This window comes from Choloepus didactylus, chromosome 18 (genome assembly GCF_015220235.1).
Source record: "Choloepus didactylus isolate mChoDid1 chromosome 18, mChoDid1.pri, whole genome shotgun sequence".
NCBI lineage: Eukaryota > Metazoa > Chordata > Mammalia > Pilosa > Megalonychidae > Choloepus > Choloepus didactylus.
Window position 1 is genome coordinate 76633094 of NC_051324.1, and position 17750 is coordinate 76650843.

The following is a 17750-nucleotide window of genomic DNA, read 5'->3' on the forward strand; positions in this document are numbered from 1 at the left end:
TAGGCCCAGTGTTGGCGCCTTCCCGCAGTGAGGACGATCCTCGTAAGAGCTGCACATGGCGCTCACGGGGCCACGGTGGTGCTCCATCAGCCACAACTTCAGGCAGAGGCTGGAGCAGTGCTGAGCGGGCTGTGGTGTTGAGAAACCAGCACATACATTTCTAAAGCGTGTGGGTCGAGGATGTCTGGAGGGTGACCTTAGGATGCTCTGCGCCATCAGCATGAGGCCAAAGCCGAGTGGGGGGGTCACGGGGGGAGGAGGGGGTCAGCGGGCTTCAGGCGTCTGCGAGAACAGACGCAAAGAAATGAGAACAAACAGAAGGGCCAAGACAGAGCACAAAACAAACAGAAACCTGAAGCTGCTTCTCAAACGACCATAAGTCTGACCAACCATCAGGACTGGTCAGTTAGGAGAGGGCGGCTGTGCTCTGCAAGTCCCAGGGGCCTCAGGTGGGCAGGGATGGCCCCTGCTCCCCTGCACCAGCTTCGGCCCCCAGGGAGGTCCCAGCTAGGGCCCCACAGCCCTCTCCCGGCCACGGCTGCAAGGAAATGCCAAGCAGAGGTCAGTGCCCCCAGGCCAGCCAGGAAGCCCCTGAGATGGTGTGTGTGCAGACGTGTGCGTGTGCAGACGTGAGTGCATGTGCAGACACGTGAGTGTGTGTGCACGTCAGTGTGCACCGTGAGGCAGGGCCTGTGCAGAACTGCCCAGCACACAGAGGCTGCAGGCTCCAGCTCCAGCAGGGCCTGTCGCCTGGAGCCTGCGGCCGCTCTCAATGCACACAGCAGCCTCATGGTGTTGCTCAGATGGAAACGTGCAACTCACACATGCAGGTGCTAAGTGCTCTCCTGGAAGGCACCATCCAAAGAAGCAGTATCTGGCACATGCAACGTGCTACATTCCACTGTTCCTGGGGCGAGGGGGGCCCCGTCTCCCGGGGGTGCCAGGTGCTTTCCGGCTATCCCCGAGCAGAGGCAGCGAGCAGACATGGTCCCGGCTGGTGAGATCCCCACCCTGTGCAGGCGTCAGCACAGGGACAGCCCAGGGCAGGGAAAGGAACCGAGGCTCTGTGTGTGTGCACGGACCCAGTGGCCCGAGCCCAGCAGCTCAGTGGTTGCCTCTCATGTTCCTGCTTTTTAAACTCAGCTCTGGGTCTGACCACTTCTGTGACTTAACTGATTCTGTTTTCAACCATTTCTCTCCAATTTGATGCTCAGATTCAATAAAATTCCAGTCAAAATGCCACACGATTTTTTTGAAGTTTATAAGGAAATGCAAAGGGCTGGAACGGCAGAGGAGCCCCTGCCTCAGGGCAAAGGACAGCCGGGACTGGCACAAGGACACAACGGCCAGGGGGTGGACGGAACCAGAGCCAGTGACAGACGACAGCCAGGACAGGGCCGGGAGGGACGGCTGTGCCATGCGCGGGAGCTCGGTCCAGGCCCTGTACCAGCGGATGGTGTCTAAGCAGCTCAAGCAAGATGCTGAGGGCTCAGAGGCGCACAGGGGAGCAGTGACCTTCGTGACCTTGGGATGGACAAGGGTTTCTCAAACCAGACACAACAGTGCTGCCGTAACAGAAAAGAAGAGCAACTGAACTTTACTAAAAAAAGAACTCCTGTCCACGAAGGGCAGGGGCCCTAGACGGGACAGGCCTGGAACCCAGGCTTCCCCGCAGCCCGGCCTCCGGAGCCGCCCCGGTGGCCTCTGGTCTGAAAACACCTCCACGAATGCTGTTCAGTCAGTGACACTCCCGGGGCCCTGACACTCCCTCCAGAGCCCTGTCCGCCCGTCCTCCCACGTGTCCCCCGAAAGGCACTCTGTCCACGGTCCTACATGTCTTTACGAAGCCTCCGGGTCCAGGAAAGCGAGGGTGGGCAGCAGCAGCCCACCCTCCGCAAAGCAGGCACCCTGGGCCGCAGGGCCCGGGCCCCACACACCCGGCCCAGCAGAGCAGGCTGCAGGGGTCCCAGCGAGGGACACAGAGCACCCAGGGACGGGCGCTGGGCGCTGCACGGCGATGAGATGAACGGATGCGCCAACACCGAAGAAAGGGTGCGGGCAGCAGGCTGCCGTTCCGTACTCAAGAGGTGAAGCGGCTGTGTGGGGGCCACGCAGCGAGAGTGTGAAGCCATAGGGACGTCCGTTCGTTCTCTGGCTGCTGGGGCAGGAGGTGAAAGCTAGGGATTCAGGGAGGCTTCGGAGAACAGGTAATGCTTTATTTCTTACAGTTATTCCTTTAAGCCTTTTGGTGGGTCTGACCGGACAAGAATCAGGAGTCCCACACCCTTGAATGAAGGGCCTTTTGAGAGAAAAACTAAGGAATCCAGCTCTTTAGGAAGCCTGGAGCTACAACTAAAGCCCATTACCCTGTGAGGTTTTGCCACTTGCAGCTCAAAGAGGTTTAATCTGACCCAGAAACTAACATTAGATCACTTCTGTGTGTGGGTAGCAAAGGCATACAATACAAAACGAATGTTCTCTGTGCGAAAGATGCTGTCAGCCTGCAGGTGGATCAGGCCTGCCCGGCTCCGGGTCCTCTGGCCACCCCCTCGGGACCACGGAGCCGGCACCCAAAGTGGCCACTCCACAGGGAAGCTGGGCGGGACCCCTTGCTCAGCAGAAGCCCCCCTCGCGGAGCCTCGAGGCGGCACGCGTCTGTCCAAGAGCTCCTGGCCGACGTCATCGCGGGACTTCCAACTCCACTGGCGGTGCAGGAGGGTCCCCCTCGGAGGAACACGCCCTCGGTGGTCCGACCGTTTCCTGGTGGGGGCTCCTCCGGCAGGCGGCCTGCACACGGCCTCGGGAAATGCATCGCGAGCCCCGGGAAGCCGCAGCTGCACGTCATCGCGACAGACCGGCTGTGCCTGTCACAGAACTGCACACAGTGCCTCGGGCGTCCTCCCACACGGATCTACCTGCTGCCCGTGTCAGGAGGTTGCACTCTCACTGCTGGGGGTCATTCTGTCACACGAGTGTCTGGCCCGCTCCCCTGTGGCTTGTCGGCCATCGCTGAGAGTGACATGCGGACAAATGCTTTCATTTCTCTTGGATAAATACCTAGAAGCAGAATTGCTTGGCCCTAGGGAAGGTATCAATTTAATTAATAAAAAATTGCAAGACAATTTTCCAAAGAGGTTGCAGCATTTTATTCCCTGAAAAACAATGTACGAGGCTCCACATCCTCCTGACAGGTGCAATCACCAGAGGTGTTCACGTCGGTGTTTCTCTGATGCCAGTGATGAGGAACACCTGCATTACTACTGACCATTTATATTTCTTGCTTTCTGAAGTGTGTTCCCTGTTTATACTGGGCGCTGTGCATTACCGGGTTGTGGGGGTCTTTATTCGCCCTATTACTCTCTGTCAGACACGTGGCGTTTCAGTGCTGAAGCTGCCGGAATGCAACGTACCAGGAATGGGTTGGCTTTTTCAATGGGGATTTATTAGTTGCAAATCTACAGTTCCAAGGCTGTGAAAGTGTCCACATTAGGGCATCAGCAGGACGACCCCTTCTCCGAGGAAAGGGAAGGCAGTTGGCTGCGTCTGCTGGTCCTTCGCCCAGGCTCTGCCTGTCCACACGTCTGGGCATTTCTCTCTCAGCTTCTCTGAGCTCTCTCCTTCTCATCTGCCTTTTATCCTCCCATAAAGGACTCCAGCAAGGGGATTACGACCCTCCTTGGATGGTGGGGTCACTTCTTCATGGAAATAACCCAAAAGGCCGCACCCATAACAGGTCTGCCCCACAGGGATGGATTAACAGAACACGGCATTTTCTGGGGTACATGACAGCTACAAACCAGCACACATGGACTGTGAATATTTTCTTCTAGTCTGTGGCTTGCCTATTTGTTTTCGTAACAGTGTCTTTTGATTAGCAAACGAGTTTTTAATTTTGATTAAGTTCCATTTACCACTTTTTAAATGGTTAATGATTCTGGTGTCCTAACAATTTTTCTGCCTATCCCAAACTTTTTGAAGATATACCCTGATGTTTTCTTCCAGAAGCTTTATATTTCAGCTATAATTTATATTCAGGCCTAAGCTCCATCTCAAATTAATTTTTCTGTATGATGTATGATAGGAGTTGAGATTCATTTTTTTCCATATAGATACCCAGTTGTTTCATTCGTTGAAAAATATTTTCCTTTGTCCACTGAACGACTTTAGAGATTTTTTGATAATTGTCAGTCTATTTCTGGGTTTTTTGTTCTGTTTCATTGATCTATTTTTCTATCTTTATGCCAGCACTACACTTTCCTGATTGCTTTAACTTTAGAGTAAGTCTTAAACTTAGGTACTGTGTGTTTTCAAATTTGGTTCAAGATTGTTTAGGCCATTCTGGGCCCCCTGTATTTCCTTGTGACTCTTAGACAGAGTATCAACTTCTCCCAAGAAGGGACTGAGCTGATCTGCGGGTCCGTATGGGAAGAAAGGGCCTTCCAACCCATGAGCACGTGCCCCTCTCCACCTGCAGGCCTGTACGCGCTCTCAAGTGCTTCTGGTAGTTCTGAGTGTAGATCGCAGGCACAAACTTCACTGAATGTATGCCTGATGCTATCGTACATGGCTTTTATGTTGCACTTTGCAGTTGTTTGTTACTGGCCTACAGGGAGCCACGTTTTTGATAACAGCTGTCCCAGTGGGTGTGAGGTGGGATACCACTGTGGTTTGGTTTGCATTTCCCTCGGGGCCAAGGGTGTTGAGCATCTTTTCATGTGCTTTTTTGGCCATTTCTGCATCTTGTGTGGAAAAAAGTCTATTCAAGTCCTTTGCTCATTTTAAATTGGGTTGTTTGTTTCACTGTTGGTGAATTGTAGGGCTGAGATTTTTATAGATTCTGGACACCAGATCCTTACCAGATAGATGATTTGCAAATATTTTCTCCCACTCTGTGGAGTCTCTTTTCACTCTCTTGAACAGTGTCCTTTGATTAGTTTTAATTTGATGAAGTCCCATTTATCTTTTTTTTTCTTTTGTTGCCTCTGCTTTTAGTGTCATACTTAAGAAACCACTGCCAAATCCAAGGCCATTAAGATTTTCTCCCTGTTTTACTCTAAGGGTTTTATAGTTTCAGTTCTTAAATTTAGGTTTTTGATCTATTTTCAGTTAATTTTTGTTTTTATGCAAAGTAAGGCTGCAACTTCATTTGTGTTACATGTGGACCTCAGTTGTCCCATCACCATTTGTTGAAAAGACTGTCCTTTCCCCACTGAATTCTCTCGTTACCCTTGTTGAAAGTCAGCTGAGTCTGTATGTGAGGATTTACTTCTGTGCTCTCTAGTCTAGTCCATGGATCTGTCTGTCTTATGCCAGGACCACACTGTTTTGATTACTGTAGCTTTGGAGTAAGTTTTAAAATTGGGAAGAGTGAGCAGAACTTTGAGAAGTGAGAACTTTGTTCTTCTTTCTCAAGATTGTGTTGGCTCTGCAGGCTCCTGAAATTCTGTGTGCTTATTGTTTATCTCCAGGATCTGTAATGAAGGCCCCTCTTCATTCCCAATATTGGTAATCCGTATTCTCTCTTTTGTCTTCCTTGATCTATCTTGCTAGGGGTTTATCAATTTAATTTCAATCAATTCTTGTTGTTTCTTGTTTTCTTTATTGATTGACAATTTTCTATTTCATCAACTTGATTACTTTTTTCCTTTATTTATGTTGGGTTTAGCGTGCTATTACTATGTTCACTTTTTAAAGACAGAGACTTAGATCACTATATTGTCTTTTTTTTGTTTGTTTGCTGACTTTTATTACACAAGTAATACACGTAATTTTTAAAGAATAGAACAAAATACAAAAGCATAAAGAAAAATAACAAAATCACCCATAATTCCAGCTATTCATGATTATCACTTTTTTAATGTCTTTTTTTTAAATCTTCATTTTATTGAGATATATTCACATACCACGCAGTCATACAAAACAAATCGTACATTCGATTGTTCACAGTACCATTACATAGTTGCACATTCATCACCTAAATCAATCCCTGACACCTTCATTGGCACACACACAAAAATAACAATAACAATAATTAAAGTGAAAAAGAGCAATTGAAGTAAAAAAGAACACTGGGTACCTTTGTCTGTTTGTTTGTTTGTTTCCTTCCCCTATTTTTCTCCTCATCCATCCATAAACTAGACAAAGGGGAGTGTGGTCCTTATGGCTTTCCCAATCCCATTGTCACCCCTCATAAGCTACATTTTTATACAATTGTCTTTGAGATTCATGGGTTCTGGGTTGTAGTTTGATAGTTTCAGGTATCCACCACCAGCTACCCCAATTCTTTAGAACCTAAAAAGGGTTGTCTAAATTGTGCGTAAGAGTGCCCACCAGAGTGACCTCTCGGCTCCCTTCGGAATCTCTCTGCTACTGAAGCTTATTTCATTTCCTTTCACATCCCCCTTTTGGTCAAGAAGATGTTCTCCGTCCCACGATGCCGGGTCTACATTCCTCCCCGGGAGTCATATTCCACGCTGCCAAGGAGATTCACTCCCCTGGGTGTCTGATCACACATAGCGGGGAGGGCAGTGATTTCACCTTTCAAGTTGGCTTAGCTAGAGAGAGAGGGCCACATCTGAGCAACAAAGAGGCATAAGGGAGGAGGCTCTTAGGCACAATTATAGGGAGGCCTAGCCTCTCCTTTGCAGCAACCATCTTCCCAAGGGTAAAACCTATGGTAGAGGGCTCAACCCATCAAACCACCAGTCCCCTATGCCTGTGGTCATGTTAGCAACCATCGAGGAGAGGTAGGCCAATACCCCTGCATTCTCCACAGGCTCCTCAAGGGGGCTCTACATATTTTTCTCCTTGTTTTTTTTTTTTTTTAACCCTTTTTTTTTTTTAAATAAACTGTATGAAAAAAAATTAAAAAAAAAAAAAAAAGAAAAGAAAAAACATACAATAAAAGAACATTTCAAAGAGACCATAACAAGGGAGTAAGAAAAAGACAACTAACCTAAGATAACTACTTTACTTCCAACATGTTCCTACTTTACCCCAAGAAAGTTACCTAATATAGCAACATTTATGTGAACATGTTCCTACTATATCCATCAAAAATTAACAGACAAAAGTCATTCCTGGGCATCCCCAGAACGTTAAATAGCTTATCTGTTCTTCTTGGATTATTGTTCCCCCTTCCTTAATTGCTCTCTATTGCTAGTTCCCCTACATTCTACATTATAAACCATTTGTTTTACATTTTTCAAAGTTCACATTAGGGGTAGCATATAATATTTCTCTTTTTGTGCCTGGCTTATTTCGCTCAGCATTATGTCTTCAAGGTTCATCCATGTTGTCATATGTTTCACGAGATCGTTCCTTCTTACTGCCGTGTAGTATTCCATTGTGTGTATATACCACATTTTATTTATCCACTCATCTGTTGAAGGACATTTGGGTTGTTTCATCTCTTGGCAATTGTGAATAATGCTGCTATGAACATTGGCGTGCAGATATCTGTTCGTGTCACTGCTTTCCAATCTTCCGGGTATATACCGAGAAGTGCAATCGCTGGATCGAATGGTAACTCTGTATCTAGTTTTCTAAGGAACTGCCAGACTGACTTCCAGAGTGGCTGAACCATTATACGGTCCCACCAACAATGAATAACAGTTCCAATTTCTCCACATCCCCTCCAGCATTTGTAGTTTCCTGTTTGTTTAATGGCAGCCACTCTAATCGGTGTGAGATGGTATCTCATTGTGGTCTTAATTTGCATCTCTCTAATAGCTAGTGAAGCTGAACATTTTTTCATGTGTGTCTTCACCATTTGTATTTCCTCTTCAGAGAACTGTCTTTTCATATCTTTTGCTGATTTTATAATAGGGCTGTCTGTACTATTGTCATTGAGTTGTAGGATTTTTTTATATATGCAAGATATCACTCTTTTGTCAGATACATGGTTTCCAAAAATTTTTTCCCATTGAGTTGGCTGCCTCTTTACCTTTTTGAGAAATTCCTTTAAGGTGCAGAAACTTCTAAGCTTGAGGAGTTCCCATTTATCTATTTTTTCTTTTGTTGCTTGTGCTTTGGGTGTAAAGTCTAGGAAGTGGCCACCTAATACAAGGTCTTGAAGATGTTTTCCTACATTATCTTCTAGGAGTTTTATGGTACTTTCTTTTATATTGAGATCTTTTGTCCATTTTGAGTTAATTTTTGTGGAGGGTGTGAGGTAGGGGTCCTCTTTCATTCTTTTGGATATGGATATCCAACTCTCCCAGCCCCATTTGTTGAAAAGACCATTATGACTCAGTTCAGTGACTTTGGGGGCCTTATCAAAGATCAATCGGCCATAGATCTGAGGGTCTATCTCTGAATTCTCAATTCGATTCCATTGATCTATATGTCTATTTTTGTGTCAGTACCATGCTGTTTTGACAACTGTGGCTTTATAATAAGCTTCCAAGTCAGGGAGTGTAAGTCCTCCCACTTCGTTTTTCTTTTTTAGAGTGTCTTCAGCAATTCGAGGCAACTTCCCTTTCCAAATAAATTTGATAACTAGCTTTTCCAAGTCTGCAAAGTAGGTTGTTGGAATTCTGATTGGGATTGCGTTGAATCTATAGATGAGTTTGGGTAGAACTGACATCTTAATGACATTTAGCCTTCCTATCCATGAACATGGAATATTTTTCCATCTTTTAAGGTCCCCTTCTATTTGTTTTAGTAGAGTTATGTAGTTTTCTTTGTATAGGTCTTTTACATCTTTGGTTAAGTTTATTCCTAGGTACTTGATTTTTTTAGTTGCTATTGAAAATGGTATCTTTTTCTTGAGTGTCTCTTCAGTTTGTTCATTTCTAGCATATAGAAACATTACTGACTTATGTGCATTAATCTTGTATCCCGCTACTTTGCTAAATTTGTTTATTAGCTCTAGTAGCTATATTGTCGATTTCTCAGGGTTTTCCAGATATAAAATCATATCATCTGCAAACAATGACAGTTTTACTTCTTCTTTTCCAATTTGGATGCCTTTTATTTCTTTGTCTTGCCAGATTGCCCTGGCTAGCACTTCCAGCACAATGTTGAATAACAGTGGTGATAGCGGGCATCCTTTTCTTGTTCCTGATCTTAGAGGGAAGGCTTTCAGTCTCTCACCATTGAGTACTATGCTGGCTATGGGTTTTTCATATATGCTCGTTAACATATTGAGGAAGTTTCCTTCAATTCCTACCTTTTGAAGTGTTTTTATCAAAAACGGATATTGGATTTTGTCGAATGCTTTTTCAGCATCTATTGAGATGATCATTTGATTTTTCCCTTTCGAATTTTTAATGTGTTGTAATACATTGATTGATTTTCTTATGTTGAACCATCCTTGCATGCCTGGAATGAACCCCACTTGGTCATAGTGTATGATTTTTTTAATGTGTCTTTGGATTCGATTTGCAAGTATTTTGTTGAGGGTTTTTGCATCTATATTCATTAGGGAGATTGGCCGGTAGTTTTCCTTTTTTGTAGCATCTTTGCCTGGTTTTGGTATTAGATTGATGTTAGCTTCATAAAATGAGTTAGGTAGTGTTCCATTTTCTTCAATGTTTTGAAAGAGTTTAAGTAAGACTGGTGTCAGTTCTTTCTGGAAAGTTTGGCAGAATTCCCCTGTGAAGCCATCTAGCCCTGGGCATTTATTTGTGGGAAGATTTTTGATGACTGATTGGATCTCTTTGCTTGTGATGGGTTGGTTGAGGTCTTCTGTTTCTTCTCTGGTCAGTCTAGGTTGTTCATATGTTTCCAGGAAATTGTCCATTTCCTCTACATTATCCAGTTTGTTGCCATACAGTTGTTCATAGTATCCTCTTATAATTTTTTTTAATTTCTTCAGGATCTGCAGTTACGTCACCTTTTTCATTCATTATTTTGTTTATATGGGTCTTCTCTCTTTTTGATTTTGTCAGTCAAGCTAGGGCTTGTCAATCTTGTTGATCTTCTCAAAGAACCAACTTTTGGTGATATTTATCCCTCTATTGTTTTTTTGTTCTCTATGTCATTTATTTCTGCTTTAATCCTTGTTATTTCTTTTCTTCTACTTGGTTTAGGATTGGTTTGCTGTTCATTTTCTAGCTTCTTCAGTTGATCCATTAGTTCTTTGATTTTGGCTCTTTCTTCCTTTTTAATATATGCGTTTAGTGCTATAAATTTCCCCCTCAGCACTGCTTTTGCTGCATCCCATAGGTTTGGTATGTTGTGTTCTCATTTTCATTCATCTCTATATATTTAGCAATTTCTCTTGCTATTTCTTCTTTAACCCACTGATTGTTTAGGAGTGTGTTGTTTAACCTCCAGGTATTTGTGAATTTTCTAAGTCTCTGATGGTTATTGACTTCTAATTGTATTCCATTGTGGTCAGAGAATGTGCTTTGAATAATTTCAATCTTTTTAACTTTATTGAGGCTTGTTTTATGTCCCAGCATATGATCTATTCTGGAGAAAGTTCCGTGAGCACTAGAAAAGTATGTGTATCCTGGTGATTTGGGATGTAATGTTCTGTATATGTCTGTTAAATCTAATTCATTTATCAGATTGTTTAGGTTTTCAATTTCCTCATTAGTCTTCTGTCTGGTTGATCTATCTATAGGAGAGAGTGATGTGAAGTCTCCCACAATTATTGTGGAAACATCAATTGCTTCCTTTAGTTTTGCCAGTTTCTCTCATGTATTTTGTGGCACCTTGACTGGGTGCATAGACATTTATGATTGTTATTTCTTCTTGTTGAATTGCCCCTTTTATTAGTATGTAGTGGCCTTCTTTGTCTCTCAAAACATCCCTGCATTTAAAGTCTATTTTATCTGAGATTAATATTGCTACGCCTGCTTTCTTTTGGCTGTAGCTTGCATGAAATATTTTTTTCCATCCTTTCACTTTCAATTTCTTTGTGTCCCTGTGTCTAAGATGAGTCTCTTGTATGCAACATATTGATGGTTCATTTTTTTTAATCCATTCTGTGAATCTATATCTTTTAATTGGGGAGTTTAATCCATTTACATTCAACGTTATAACCGTGAAGGCATTTCTTGAATCAGCCGTCTTATCCTTTGGTTTATGTTTGTCATATATATTTTTCCCCTCTCTCTATTAATATCCTTTATTGTACCCATACCGAATCTCTTTAGTACTGAAACTTTCTCCAAGTCTCTGTCCTTTCTTTGTTTCTCTGTCTGTAGGGCTCCCTTTAGTAACTCCAGTAGGGCAGGTCTCTTGTTACCAAATTCTCTCAGCATTTGTTTGTCTGTGAAAAATTTAAGCTCTCCCTCAAATTTGAAGGAGAGCTTTGCTGGATAAAGTATTCTTGGCTGGAAATTTTTCTCACTCAGAATTTTAAATATATCGTGCCACTACCTTCTCGCCTCCATGGTGGCTGCTGAGTAGTCACTACTTAGTTTTATGCTGTTTCCTTTGTATGTGGTGAATTGCTTTTCTCTTGCTGCTTTCAGAACTTGCTCCTTCTCTTCTGTGTTTGACAGTGTGATCAGAATATGTCTCGGAGTGGGTTTATTTGGATTTATTCTATTTGGAGTTCACTGAGCATTTATGATTTGTGTATTTATGTTGTTTAGAAGATTTGGGAAGTTTTCCCCAACAATTTCTTTGAATACTCTTCCTAGACCTTTACCCTTTTCTTCCCCTTCTGGAACACCAATGAGTCTTATATTCGGATGTTTTATATTATCTATCATATCCCTGAGGTCCGTTTCGATTTTTTTCAATTTTTTTCCCCATTCTTTCTTTTATGCTTTCATTTTCCATTCTGTCATCTTCCAGGTCACTGATTCGTTGTTCAACTTCCTCTAGTCTTGTACTATGAGTGCCCAGAATCTTTTTAATTTGGTCAACAGTTTCTTTAATTTCCATAAGATCATCTATTTTTTTTATTTAGTCTTGCAATGTCTTCTTTATGCTCTTCTAGGGTCTTCTTGATATCCTTTGTATCCCGTACTATGGTCTCATTGTTCATCTTTAGTTCTTTGAGTAACTGCTCTAGGTGCTGTGTCTCTTCTGATCTTTTGATTTGGGGGCTTGGGCTTGGGTTATCCATATCGTCAGATTTTTTCATATGCTTTATAATTTTCTGTTGTGTTTGGCCTCTTGGCATTTGCTGAACTTGATAGGGTTCTTTTAGGATTTGTAGACCAATTGAAGTCCTTATCTCTAATTTATCAGATCTACAGCTTCGTGGAGTACACTTTCTCTAACTAACCAGCAGGTGGCGTCCACGAGCCACCTGTTCTCCACAAGCCAGTTCTCCCCTGCTTTGCCTTTGTGGTGAGTGGGGGAGTGAGTCTTGTGGGGTCCAACTGGTGTACCAAGCTTGCGTGTGTAGTTGGTGTTGCCCGCCCTGTATATGGGGCGTGTTTCTGAGCAGTCAGGGAGGGGGGCAGCTCTAACAATCAAATCTCCCTGGTGATCCTGGAGTTTTAAAGCTGCTGCAATAGTCTAATCCTTCAGTTCAGTCCTGCCACAGTTTGTCTCTGCCACTTACCCACAAGTCCTTGGTATTGGTGTATGGCTCCTGAGACTTGCAAGTGGGTCCCTCTTCCAGGCTGTGCACCCCCTGGTCCTCTGTTGAGGGATGACTGTGCTATGTCACAGGTGAGTGCCGTCCCCCCAGGGCAGTTCTGGGCTGCTGGGCTGTGTAGGGAGGCTCCCAGTCTGCTGAAATGATGGAGATTTCGCTGATCTCAGCAGTTCCACGTTTTCATGAGTGTTGTATGAAGTATGCCCAAAGTCAAATTGCTCTGTGGTGTCCAGTCCATGCAGTTCCTGGCTTTCTACCTACTTTCCTGGAGGAGTAACTGGATTCTGAAGACTGCTGGCATCAGGACACCTCTGTCACATGGGAAAGCACATGGCTGGCCTCTGCTGGTCTTTTTGCTCCCAGGTTTAGTTGCTTTCAGCTTCTGGTTCCAGTGGCTTCCTCTCTGAGCTTCTGTGGATCCTCTCTTAGCTTCTCCAGGGCTTCTCTGAGCTCTCTCTATATTGTCTTTTATAATATAAACTTTTAAATCCTGCTTTAGCCATTTTCCTCAATATTTGATATATTGTTTTCACTGTCATTATTTTTTTATTTCCTTTGTGCCATTTTCCTTTGTTGCTTAATTTCCAAGTAATTTGAATTTTTAAAGTAAACTTAATTATTGCTAATTTAACTCAGTGTGGTCATAAAGAAATATACTGCATGATTTCAATCATCTGAAATTTACTAAGCCTTCTTTTGTGGCCCAACATTTTGTCTATCTTGCACTTGAAGGTACATTCTCCAGTCGCTGGGTGTAGTGTTCTGTGGCATCAACTATAGCTGCTGTTCAAACCCTCTGTGTCCTTACCCAGCTCCCTCCATCTCCTGCTGGTTACTAGTGTTAAAATCTCCAACTGCAACTGTGGATCTATTTCTCTCTCTCTTCCTATCGGTTTTCACGTTCTATATTTTGAAACCCTGTCATCAGAAGCGCATTTAGGACTGCGCTGTCCTCCTGACGAAACGGCTTTCCTCCCAGGACCACAGATCAGCCCAACAGTGAGCCAGGCGCATGAGCACGAGCTCCTGACCAGTGATACATTCCCCTCGAGCTATCAAGTCAACATCTATATTTAACAACAGACAATGGGAACCATGAGGGAAAGTCTTTTGCTGAACGTTGGAGCTGAGTTTAACGTTGAAAAGTGCATGTGCAAGAGCTCAGGGCCCACCGTGCCTCCGGGCGCTGTGACTGGGGACCCCCCCCCCCATACCCAGGAAGCAACAGGGGACAACCACCCCTCCCAGAGCTGACTTGCCGCTCGAGAGGCTGCAGCCTCCCCATGAGTCTCGACAGTTCCAAGGGCAAGACGAGATGCGGCTCCGCTCCCGGAGACACAAACCCATGTCAGCTCGTTAAATTCAGAGGGTTCAGCGCTGCCCCTTCCCTCCGCCGTGGGGAAAACCCCAAACAACCAACAACTACACAAGAGGGGAGCACTGGGCTGCGCACGGCAAGGAAAGTGCGTTTAGCTTCTAATTGTAACAAAAATGTAATATGCACCCACGTACACACTCATGCACACTTGCACACATACATCTCAGAGCCAAAAATTAAAAATATACCCCCCTTTCTTTTCCTCACCCAGCCCCATTCCACTCGCCTCTTCTGCCCAGTCCTGGGAGCGTCCCGGGCCCCAGTGGCTCAGCTCGGGTGGCCTTGGGGGAGCAGGGCCAGGCCGCCTGGGCTCTGCCCGAAGGGAGAAGGTGACGGGGGCGGCCACACCTCGTCCCAGGCGGTGCTGGGGGCAGCGGGGCCTCCCTCACAGAGGCCACAGCGCACAGTCAGCTCCGTTGCCATCCGCCAGCCACTCCGCTCAGTGGACGGGGAGGGGACAGGTGGCCAGAAAGGAAGCCCCTGCGCCAAGCTCTGACCATGCCACATCTGCAGCTCACTGCGACAGTCCTGCCAGGTGAAAGCGAGTGAAAGCAGAACTTCACAGCCACATCTGGTGCGCACACTACCTCAGCGAGGGAAGGAGGGAGGACGCTCGGCCCTGATCCTAGGACCACCCCGACCCCCTCGAGGAGCAGCCGCCCTCCGCAGGCGCTCCGCGATGGCCTCGCCCTCGAGGACCCCATGCCACTGCGCTCTCACGGGGCCTCGCCATGCCCAGCACCTGCTCTGCGCGTTTCCCGGTGGCCGGGGCCCCCCAGGCCAGCTGCCCCAACCCTGGGCCTGGCTTCAGCATTCTCAGGCCTCCGGTTTGCTCCCGAGGGCGCCCCACTTACTCGAGGACAGAGTGCGTGGCCGCGAGCGGGTGGTAGCGGTAGAGGAGGAGGCTCTGGTCCACCCTGAAGACGCCGCCGCCCTTCCTGAGGTGCTGGTAGAAGAAGAGCAGGTCCTCTGGCACGCCCTGTGCGGCACAAAGACACACCGACAGTTGCTGCAGTTTCCATGTAAGGCAGGAAACCGTGCCTGCTTCTAAACGCACTTTAAATGTATGAGTTAACTGAGGTCGTCAAGTACCAGTGAAAGCAGAGCAGCGGGCCCGGCGGGTGGAAGAGGGGACCCTCCGGCAGGGTGGGGAGTGGGGCGTGGAGCGCGGGCAGCAGATGCGTGTGTTCCTGACTACCCTAAACCGCCGGGCAGCAAAGGCCGCAGAGGGTGTCACATTACCGCAGCACCCACAGCACCCCCCAAACCCCTTCCAATACAGACCTCAACAGATTTTAAGATTTTCTAGCAGACACCTGTGGCTTTAGTGGTCACTGGCATAATGCAACTTTCAAACAAAGGCCTCAGAGTGGGAATCTGTGACGGCTGAGCTCACGGGCCCCCTGGGCTGGGTTGTGGTGTCCAGTTGTCTGGTCAAGCAAGCACTGGCTTGATCGTTACTAAGAGGGTATTTCCTGGACTTAAATCATCAGTCAGCTGATTGCATCTACAATAACAAAGAGAGTGCCTTCAGCAGTGAGAGACGTCTTATCCAATCAGCTGAGGCCTTGGAGGGAGAACTGATGAGTTCAGCAGTCAGAAGAAAGAAGTTCTTTACTTGAGCCAGCCGGCTTCTCCTGGGGGATTCACTGAAACCTTTATCAGAGTCCTCAACTGCAGCCAGCCCCATGGAATTTGGACTTGTCAATCCCCATGGTCGCATGAGCCAATTCCTATAATAAATGTCATTTTATTTATATATATATAAACCATCAGTTCTGTTTCCCTAGAGAATCCTAACACAGCATTCTTGCTGAAAGAAAGTTTAGGAAGGATAAAAAACATAGCCAAGTCAGTGAAAGCCCAATTTATATTAATTTCCATACAAAGGATTTTCTTAAAACTCCCTAAAAATGCTTGGTATCTGTAACTTACAATTCACCCCAACAAAGGAATTTCTCAAGCCCAAGTTAGGGCTCCGAGCTCGGCTGCAAAGCCAGTCGTGACGAGGACCCAGACTGAGCTGAACAGACAAGCCGTGCGCAGGGTGCCTCAGGGCTGCTCTGGGGAAGGGGGACGCTGCCCTCCGCAGCCAGGCAGGCCACGCTTACCCACAGCCACCCCCAGCAGGAGGATTCGGGACAGAAGGGCAAGCAGGTCCTGGCTGGGCCATGACATGGTGGCTTTTTCTTCCACCCAAGTTAATGATCAGCTGCACTGAACTGTAAGAAAATGAACGATTTTCCAAAAGGTGGTGCAGACAGTTCTCAAAGGTGAGTTCTTTTTAGGTGTCTGTAAAACCGGGAGGGCAAACAGCCAAACCCGATCAGGACCCAGCCTGCAGGGGTTCTGTGCTCTGGAAACGAAAGTGTGTGGCCGCTGATGCACTGGAGCCCTAGGAGTCCCCGGGCCCAGCCTCTTGCCTGGACACCACCCCTCCCTGACGGGCCTTGGAAGCCTGGGGGTGGCCTGAGCTGCTGTCTTCTGTCCCCAGCTCCGAACTCCATGGACGGCTGGACCCATCCAGGTGCCGGGGAACTGTCTGCCTGTGACTGAAGACGAGGGGCCTCAGCTGGCATGCTATTCTGGGCAGCCCTGCTGGCCTCGGCCCCTGCCGGTCCGGTACCTGCTGCTCCCTGGGGGATTTGCTTACTGCGGCAGCCAAACCCGGAGCAGGGACATGGGGCCCGAGGGAAATGTGCTCTCAGATGACCCCCACCCTGACCAAAAGGCTCGGTGGGTTCCAGAGGAGCTTCTGCTTGGACCCAGTGCAGCGAAGGGCTCAAGGGACATTCCCCACAGCAGGCGCGAGGCCAGGTCAGGGAGGGAGGGTCTGCCTTGCTCTCAGCACCTGAATTCGTGGTGGACAGGCCCGGCTTGTCAGGTGCTGGGACCCTCCTGCCCCCACCCGGTCTGGGAGAGATTGCCAATGGCTTCTTGAACTGCGACAGGGAGCCCTGAAGGGGCCCTTGTCGCAACCCCAAAATACAGCCCATGAGCCAAGGACCACACACTCAGCCGGCCCGCGCTTCCTCACAACAAAAACTGACGCTCGTCTGCGGAAGGCCCGGGGTGGACGTGGCCTGGGGCGCGTCAGAGCACGGAGCAGGGCCTTTGTTTGACAGCCCGATGACCACAGACCGACCCGGACTTTCTCTCCGCCCAGCCAGCACCCAAACCGCGCTCTCTGCTCAAGCTAAAGCAGCACCGAGCCAAGAACGCCACAGCTGGTTTGGGTGCTGGCTTCTCCCAAGACCCTGTCGGCCCAGTGCATTGGTTGGCGGGAGACACCTAATTCCACATCCAATAAAACAATGTCACTTGACCTTTAACATCCCAGGGCCCTCTGAGCCACCTGCCTCGGCACATGCACGGCCTGTGAACTGAGGGGCCGAGCGCTCCCCCAGGCGGGCCCTGGCAGCACACAGGAGGCTCCGTCTGACATTCTCCTGACCCCGGGCTGGCACAGGCCACCAGCAAACCTTCAAGATGTTAACTGAGAGTGAGCTGGCTTCCTCGCCTGCGAAGTGGGGAGCAGCACCCTGGTGTCAGCCGGCCTCTTCCCGTCTCGCATGCACCCGGCTGCTGTGAGAAATGCCCCGTGTCCCTGCGAGGCAGCCACCTCATAAAGCAGCTCTGACCAGGAGACACTGGCCAAGAAGCCTGTCACATAATTTTACTGTATTATGGGCACACCACGAGCCAGGAAATTAAAAGGTCGCTCGCAAAGCAGTATTTGCGAAGCTAACCTAAAGAAAAAGTCTGCAGAGGTGCCCCACTGGTCTCCCAGCAACTTGGAAAAACTGCACAGCCTCAGTTCCAATGTCAGGGGAATGACCGAGTGACTTACAGTGTCTGGGA

General features: G+C 47.2%; 1 protein-coding gene across 8 annotated transcripts in view; it reads right to left on the minus strand.

Moving 5' to 3' along the window:
- B3GNTL1 (UDP-GlcNAc:betaGal beta-1,3-N-acetylglucosaminyltransferase like 1) overlaps positions 1-17750 on the minus strand; it is a 238622-nt gene that overhangs the window by 10654 nt on the left and 210218 nt on the right. For all 8 annotated transcript variants that reach the window (XM_037810619.1, XM_037810620.1, XM_037810616.1 and 5 more), the window contains one exon: positions 14744-14868. In XM_037810619.1, the coding sequence (XP_037666547.1) occupies positions 14744-14868 (125 nt within the window). The remainder of the gene's footprint in view (positions 1-14743; positions 14869-17750) is intronic.